Source organism: Echinops telfairi, unplaced genomic scaffold (genome assembly GCF_000313985.2).
Source record: "Echinops telfairi isolate 266 unplaced genomic scaffold, ASM31398v2 ScPeMD7_8;HRSCAF=38, whole genome shotgun sequence".
Lineage (NCBI taxonomy): Eukaryota > Metazoa > Chordata > Mammalia > Afrosoricida > Tenrecidae > Echinops > Echinops telfairi.
Window position 1 is genome coordinate 378,237 of NW_022103905.1, and position 8,435 is coordinate 386,671.

At 52.0% G+C, this 8,435-nt stretch overlaps 1 protein-coding gene across 1 annotated transcript in view; it reads right to left on the bottom strand.

Moving 5' to 3' along the window:
* PLA2G4F (phospholipase A2 group IVF) overlaps window positions 1–8,435 on the bottom strand; it is a 19,325-nt gene that overhangs the window by 8,816 nt on the left and 2,074 nt on the right. The window contains exons 4-11 of the mRNA XM_045286455.1: window positions 8,244–8,380; window positions 8,008–8,136; window positions 7,543–7,583; window positions 7,207–7,249; window positions 6,687–6,753; window positions 647–816; window positions 396–509; window positions 197–234 (exon numbers count right to left, since the gene is read on the bottom strand). Of these exons, the coding sequence (XP_045142390.1) occupies window positions 197–234; window positions 396–509; window positions 647–816; window positions 6,687–6,753; window positions 7,207–7,249; window positions 7,543–7,583; window positions 8,008–8,136; window positions 8,244–8,380 (739 nt within the window). The remainder of the gene's footprint in view (window positions 1–196; window positions 235–395; window positions 510–646; window positions 817–6,686; window positions 6,754–7,206; window positions 7,250–7,542; window positions 7,584–8,007; window positions 8,137–8,243; window positions 8,381–8,435) is intronic.

Genomic DNA, 8,435 nt, shown 5'->3' on the forward strand with positions numbered 1-8,435 from the left:
GCGGAGAGGCATGGTGATTGTTCTGTTCAGAGACTCAAACCAAGCCCCTTTGCCCACTTTCACCTTCAGGAAGACCCTCAGGGGGAGCTGAGTCAGGTGGGCAGGAGGGCAGAACACACAAGGACATGTCCCCGCACTTGCAGCCAAGCGCCCCCCTGCTCCCGAGGGAGGCCTCCTTCCTGAAGCCCCCCCTCACCTCATTTCTGCCTTCAAACGCAGAGCCACCTCCTGGCCCTGAAAAACACAATGGCCCCAGCCCTGAGCAACCACTTCAGCTGAGCTCCCTCCGGCCAGCCCCTGGTGTGCTGCCAATTCGGGCTCAGATCTGAACACCTCACCCTGACCCTTCCGGGGTCTCTCCCACAGATCCCTCCAGCCCCCAGGCAGAGCCTTACCTCCCCCAGGGTCATGAAGCGGTGCTCCTCCTGGCCTAGGGGCAAAGAGGAGAGGAGGATGCTCCCCTCGCCCAGCGTGCTGGCCTGCGTCTCCAGCTCGGCACTCGGGCCAGCCTGGGAAAGGAACACATCTGCTCAGGCTGGAGGAACATGGGTCTGCGTTGAGCTCTGGATCGCACCTCCTGTCTGGACTCCTTGCTACCCAGTCCTGTTCCCTGGGACAGGCTCCCGGGGCCAAAGTACTCACTCACCTGCAGGACAGTGAGCCTCTCTCCCAGCTCCACATCCAGCCTGGGGCTTAGCACTGGGTTCACATGGAAGGTGAAGGTGGTTGGGGAGTCCACCCCCTCAGCAGGCTGCAAGGGCAAGAGCTGGGGCTTCTCGAAGGCTCCAGGCACTGTCAGCTGGATCTGCCCATGGCCTGCTAGCAGAGGGCCCAGGTGAGTGCCCAGGGAAGGGGCTGAGAGTGGGCGTGTGGGTGTGACCCAGAGTGGTAACACCCAGATTCCCAGCCTGTTCTCACTCTAGCAGTGTGACCCTTGGTAAAGCATCCTGGGGCCTCACTACTGTGCTGATCAGACCAGGAAAGTGCCTGGGGAAGGGGACAGGCAGGGAGGATCAGCCAGAGTCTGACAAGGGAGAAGGCAGATAGCAGATAGCTGGGGATTTTGAGATGAGTATTTTACTAATATATATTTACTACACATATAAATATGCATTTTATATGCTGCAATAATAGGGGCACAACACTACGTCACTCCACCCCCAGGGCTCTTTATACAGTTATAAATCAAACCCAATGTTCATTCCAAACTCTAGTGACCTGTGTAGGGTTTCCAAGGCTGTCAACCTTTACTGGAGAGTGCCACCAGGTGCTGTCTTTTTATACACGTCCCTTGATCTAGTTACAGCTATGCCAAACAGAGGAAAGACAGACATCATCACGGATTTCATCTTGCTAGGAGCCGCAATCAATGCTCATAGAAGCAGCCATACACTGTATGGGGCCAAATCTGTCTACTCAAGACCTCTTTTAAGTGTTGAAGAGCAGGGATGTCATTTTGAGCACTAAGGTATGCCTGCCTCGGGCCAGGTGTTTTCAGCCACCTCCGATCCAGGTGAAAGTTGGACAACGAATAAAGAAGGCTGAAGAAGAATTGAAGCCCTTGCATTATGGTGTTGATTATTAAAAGTACCAGGGGCGGCCAGAAGAAAAAACAAATCTATCTTGGAAGAAGTAGAGCCAGAATGCTCCTTAGCTGTGAGGATGGTTAAGACTTCATCTCACTTACTCCGGACCTGTTGTCCAGAAGACCAGTCCCTGGAAAAGAACATCCTACTTGGTAAAGTAGAGGGACAGGGAGAAAGAGGAGGACCCTCCACAGGATGGATTGACACAGTGGCTGCAACAATTGGCTCAAACATAACCATTGTGGGGTGGGGCTGGCACAGGACTGGGCAGTGTTTTGTTTGGCTGTCCAAAGGGTCGCTCTGAGTCAGAAATGACAAATAGGTCTGCCAGTTTTTAAACACAACCTCGCTGCAGGAGAGTGAGGTTAGCAAACAAACTCAGAAGACATTTGTGCTATGAGTACTGTATATATACTTACCTAATTCTGTAATTATAAATATAGTTGACATACACTGCATCGATACAGTTATATAATAGTATATACCATATGATATGAAGGAGTTTGGGTGGCACTGTAGTATAGTGCTTGGCTGCTAACTGAAGGACAGATGATTTGAACCCACCAGCCGCTGTGTGAGAGGAAGATAGTCATCAAGGAAGAAGCACAATAGTCTGTGTGATCCAAGGATTGTAAATCATAAAACCCAAGATTGGAGGAGGGAATTGTATTAGAGCTTAAATTCTGAGCACCCAGTTTGCAAAAGGCTATGGATGACAGTGAAAACCTAAAACTCACTCGCATGATATCCACGTGGATTACTAAGCCTCCAGAGATGCGAATAGCCTTGCCCTCAGACAGAATACATTGAAAAGCAAACAAATACAGTTGTAGTCTGGTTAAAATTTAGCACCTTATCATTTGTTCTCCCTTTTGATACCCATTTAAGTTTTATTTTTTTATTTTCTGCTTTCTTTTCATTTGAGGTTTTTCTGTTTTATATTATTGTTGTTGATGTTGTTTGTTGAGTGCTTTTCTTTATATGAAACCTAGGAGAGGTAAATCTATAGAGACAATAACTGGATTAACAGTTTCTTAGGCAAGGGAGGTTGGGGAGAGATGGGGAATTAATAATAATAAGTACAGGAATGAAGAATCTGTTCTAAAATAAATTGTGGTGATGACTACTAAACTCTGTGTCATAGGTTTAAATGACTGAATTATGTCACTAAAACTGTTAAAATGTTTGTCTGTTTTTAAGTTACAGCTTCAGGAACCCTGGGAGCCCTTCTGTTCTGTCCTGCAGAGTCGCTGTGAGTCAGAACCAACGTGGCCTTGACGCAGTGGGTTTGGTTTTATAGATTATATGACATCAGTGATTAAAAGAATACCTACAACTCATCTATTCACTCTAAATCACACATAGTGTAATCCTATAGTATAATATAATAAATATGTGCTTAACACGTTGACTAATAACAACTTATCATTATATTACCAGTTTTCAACTGATAATTTCTCCCTCTCTTGTTCCCATTCAAGCTCTGGACTTATTGCCCTGGGAGGCATGGGATCAGGGGAGAAAAAACAAAAACTAAACAGAAGTAGACTGCAGGTCATTCTGGCTTGGCTTCCCAAAGCATAGGGCCTTGAGACAAGGCTTAGAAAAGACGAAAGAGGAGAAGAGGGGATTAATGGGAAGAGAGAAACGGTATGTTTTGGAGGACAGGGGAGAAGCAGCTCAGGCTAGAGGGCAAACTGGGAGGAAGGAAACAGAGAGGAGAGAGAGGGAGGGGGAGATTTATGGGCAGAGGAGACCCAGGGACCTTGCACTGCTTCCTAGCAGCTTTCTGGGGAAGGAGGGAGGGAGGGAGGGAAGGAACCCCAGAGAAAAGCCTGTGAATGACATCTAGGGGGAGGGACCACAGGCAGGTTCACCACAGACCTGGGTGTGGCATGAGGAGCCCTGGTAACATAACAGAGTTATAAGTTGGACTTCTAACCACAGGGTTAGCAGTTCAAAACCACCCTCAGAAAGATGGAAGTTTCCTGCTCCCCTAAAGATTTAGGGGCAATTCTACTCTGCCCATAGGGTTGCGATGCATGAGAATGGACTCAATGGCAGGGAGTCTGGTTTACTTGAGTTTAAGTGTCACCTGGAAGCAAACTGTGTTGCCTTGGGAACCAGGGGCAGCAGACACTGGAGAGCAGAGGTCCAGATGGGACCCTCTCCCCAGCTTCACAGTGAGCCCCCAAGACTTGGCAAGACCAAGCTTTAGAGACTGAGGTTGACATTTGATGCTCATTGGCGTCACAATAGTTAAGTGGTCAGCTGCTAACCAGAGTCAGCTGCCTGAGCCTGTAAAGCCAGATTGCCCCCGTGACTGGTACTGCCATCTCGGGCAGGCTGTGGTTTCATGTTTCCTAGCAGTGCAAAGTAGGATGTACCCAGAGACTGAGGTTAGCCAATCCGGGAGCAGCAAGAAAAGCCCAACCGCCGCGAGGGAGGACTAACCGGCCAGCACGGGAACTACACACAAAGAACCAGACGGCCAACCTACCTCAACGAGCCAATCAGTGGACTGATGGGGGGAGGGGGGGCTGATAACGCCCCATTATGTACCTCGCAGATATATACTTAAGAATTTCTTTTGTTTGAGGCTCTAGCCCAAGATGGTGCCCGGTTAAGCACCTGAGGGCTGGAGCCCTGGCTTAAGCCTGCATAATAAAAGGGGCCTCTCTGTATAGCCGCCTTGTGTTTGATCTCGTTCCATTGAAGGGGAAATCGCTCCAGGTCCCTAACAAACCCACCCACCACTCTGGGAGAAAAAGAGCCACCCATCTGCTCCAGGGCCTAGTTAAGCCTAAGAAACCCGATGCCACTCCACCCTACGGAGCCACTGTGCGAGGAAGTCAACTCAACAGCTCCCCAAAACAACGTTCCTAGCAAGAAGAGATGCATAATCTTGAGTGTCAGACCGTGGGCCTGGGACGCCACTGGTCTGGCTGGCCCAGCCTCTGCCACTTATTGGCCGTGTGACCTAAAGCAGGTTGCTCTTTGGGCCTTGGTTCATGCATTAAAAAACAGCTGCTGTAGAACGGAATGACACTGGCATCTCGGCAGAACTGTGCTCCCCATGGCGATGGCTGAATTGTGGGGAGGGGGAAGAGCCCAGATTTAAATTCAGCTAAGAGCTTTTAGTGAAGACAAAGACAACCACTGATATAACAGATCTGCATGAGGGACCCGCAGACTTCGCTGAGGGATCACTCAAGGGCAGCAACGGAATAAGGAAGTGAAGCTGAGGGAAATGGTCCGGGGTTATTCATGAATCAATTCTTGATGCAGGTGGAATCTCGCCATGATGGGCTATCTGGGGGAGGTGGGCACTCTGGAGGTGGCCTACGGTTTGATTGAAGGATCTTGGGGAACAAGCCAGAGAGATGGATCACTTAAAGCTTCTTTGGAAACCAGTTAACAACTGTGGGAAACAGAAAGATTTCTCCCAAGTCACCTCCACCAAATAGGACACTGCTTGCAGCTAATGGTAAATAATTGTCAAGTTCCCTACTGATAATGGTCTCTATAGTTGAGCCAGGGAACAGGTCAAACCCGCTCAGTGACATCCAAAGTTAGGCTGCCATCCTGAATCTAGGATCCGCCCATCTTACCACATGCATACCCCCAATCCCTCCCTTTCCTATGGCATGTATACACCTAGACCACCCCCCTTCCATTACTGTATTGCCTATATGTCTTCACCTGTAATAAGGGGGCTTGCATGTCCCCAGAGAATATAAAAGCCTTGGTTAGCATTAAATATCTCTCTCCACGTGGACCACCAAGTGAGGCTGAGGTGAGCATTTGCTACCATGAAATGTGTCTGATTCCATTATTTCTCTATCTCTTCTATCTCTTATGCTCTTTATGACCTTACTATAATCTTTACTTATTATCGCTGTACAATTACACCTACTGGACCTGTGATGATGTGTTAGGGGCTGGATTACCCTCACAAACAACATTCTGCAGGGTGCTGCTCAGGGAGGGAAGATAGTTAGAACTTAGCAATGGGAGTGCCTGCCTTGTGGACTAAGGTGGGGGGGGGTGTCATCGCTTAGTGACTATAAAAACAGTCACGGGCTATTCCATTCCGGGGATGTGGAAACCCCACGAAACCTCCTTGGAGACAAAGAAGAACAGTCATTGGCAGGCAGAGCCAGATCAGGTTTCTGGTTTTACAGGTTTTCTATACAAAGTGCATTTCCATTTCCGAATCCCATCTCAGCTCCTCCTCGTACTAGCCAAGTGCCTCGCCAAAGGGCCAAGGTGCCGGCCTTTCAGTCAGCGGTCAGGCATGCCCCGTCGGGGGAAGCGGAGGCTCTCTGCTCCTGTGGTCACGCCATATGGTTTTGGAGACCCCATATTGGGTCACTGTGAGTTGGAATCAGCTCAAGGGAGCCCTGGTGGGCAGAGTGGGTCTATGATGCGTTGGGCTGCTGGCCCAAAGATCTTCAGTTCAAACCTCTCGGCTGCCCCGGGGGTCTCGGAGGAAGGAAGATGGAGAACCATTGCCCTAAGCGGCCTGCTAGAAGACCCCGATGACCCCAAGTCCCTTCTCCCAGCCATCTCACTCTTTGCCCTGTGGCTTTCAGCTCCTCCCTCTAAAGGAATTGAGTGTACCCTCTGACTCCCAACTTTGGGCTCAGCATGTGACTTGTTTGGGCCAATAACATGCTAGTCAGCCGGCCACTACGCAACCACAGAGGTGTGAGTTTGTTCACTTGCGCCTCTGCTGTTACTTTAAGAACATGACCAGGTTAACCCACTGGGGGCAGGAGGTGGGTAAAAGACACATGGGCTGAGCCAGGGCCAAGCCAGGTCCCCCCACCCCCAGCCCCGCTCAGCCTAGATCAGGCAGATCCCAGCCAAGCACCAGGTCCGTGGGCTGAATAAATGTTCACTGCAGAATGCCGCTGAAATCTGGTTCCTGGTAGCACAGCCATCATCCTCTGACGACTTGTCCAGGGGCAAAACCTGTCCCAACCTCAGTCGGCTTTGAATAGCAATAATCTTGGGCATTCCTCTCTCAGACCCCCCTCCTGAAATCACTACTCCCCGGGAGAGCAGGCAAGACCCAAGACCACTAGCCAGACTCACCATACTCTCGGCAGGGAGCTGTCCCATGTCCCCCGAGGGTACCCTGGATTCTCAGGCAGGGCTGCGCCTGAGGGAACAGAGGCCTGCAGGAGCCAACAGCCTCAGGACCCCTCCATGTGGCCTGAGCCAGGATGGAGGGGAGAGGGGGATCTGGAGCAGGGCCTTCCAGGGCAGGGGTCTCTGCAACGAGCTCCTGTCTCACGCAGCCCCTTCTCCCAGGACTCAGAGGAAGGGGTGCCTGGTTGAAGCAGGTGAGCTGGGGTGAGGGACCATGACAGTGGCTGCTCTGGCAGTCTAGTGTGCTACCCCATAGCAGGCAGGTTGGACTCTGAGTTGTGCATGTAGGTGTTAAGCAGCTTCCTGGTCCCGCTTACCCCCCATCGCTGGAGGGCTTTCCTAACACATCAACCTCCAAGGAGAGGTTGAGTCTCTTTCAGAGGCTTGAGGCTAGGCACCTTTGGGCTCAGGCATGGACCCCTCACTGCCTGCCCCCAGCCCCAGGCTCCCCATCCCTACTTACCACCAGAACCCCATTGGTGATGACCTCAGAGGCAGGCACCTGGCTGCAAAAGATGTGGGGCTATGGAACAGCAGGCCCCTCACTGGCCACCTCCTGACAACAGTCACTATAATAATGTGACTCCAGCAGCTGGCAAAGCCTGGGGAGTGTGGTCAGCCTTGGGGGAGTAGGGTGAGCCTATCGGCCAACACCTCATGAACTTCAAGGGCAAGCCATCTCTCCTCAGGCCTGCCAGGCCAGCACAGGGCATGGTGACTGGGAGCTGGGAGCCGCCAAAACTTGATTCCCCAGGAGCCTCAGAGCAACCGGGAAGGTATGGGTTCCACAGGGACTCACCTCTCGCCCAGCAGAAATTCCACTTGCAGCTCTTGGGAATCCTACAGAGAGCAGGCAGGGCATCCCCATTGACAAGGGAGGTTGGAAGGCTCAGGAAGCTCCCTCCCTTTGTCTTGGTGTCCTGAACCCCAACCCAGCCCTGTTGTCATTCCTGATGGACACAGTGGGGCATGGTGGGAGTGGGAGTGGGGGGCAGTGGCACCTCCACACAGGGCCTAACTTTACTTTCATTGATCCCTATGTCACTGAGGATTCAGCCAAGACCAAGACAGGCAAGACTCCGCCCTCCAGGAGCTGGGCCCCCCAGTTCCACACTGAGAAGAACTGGAGGGAAATCCTCCTAAGGTGAGTGGTGCAGGCAGAGGAGTGTCTGTCTTAGAGGTCTGCGAACCCCTCATGGCTCCCCAGTTCTGTGCTGCCTGTGTGTGAGCTCAGCCCATGGCCAGTGCTAGGGAGTGGGCTCACCTGGTGGTTGAGGGGGAATGTGTGCCTGTGGAGTTGGCCTGGCTTGAGGTTCTTCAGGTCATACAGGAGCACAGAGAGCCTGTCACTGGCCAGGACATCCTCGTCATACAGGGTGAACTCCAGGACATTCTGGGAACAAACCAGGAGGGGGCCGGCTCTTGAGCAGGGCAGGAAGGAGGCACCCTGCAAGAGCCCTCTCCCTCCCTCTGCAACCCCCACCCCTCGTTGGCCCTCACCTTAACAGCACCGTGGACCTGGTAGTGGAAGGTCTCGTTCCATTCCGGGTCACTGCAGTTGGCCACCGCCTTTGTCCGGGCCGGGCTGGGGGACGCTGTGGGCAGCCGCAGCTGCACATAGCAGTCGGCTTTGGACACTGCAGGTAGGACAGGGGAGGGGCCCTGAGTCTCTACTGCTGAAGGGTTTTCGGG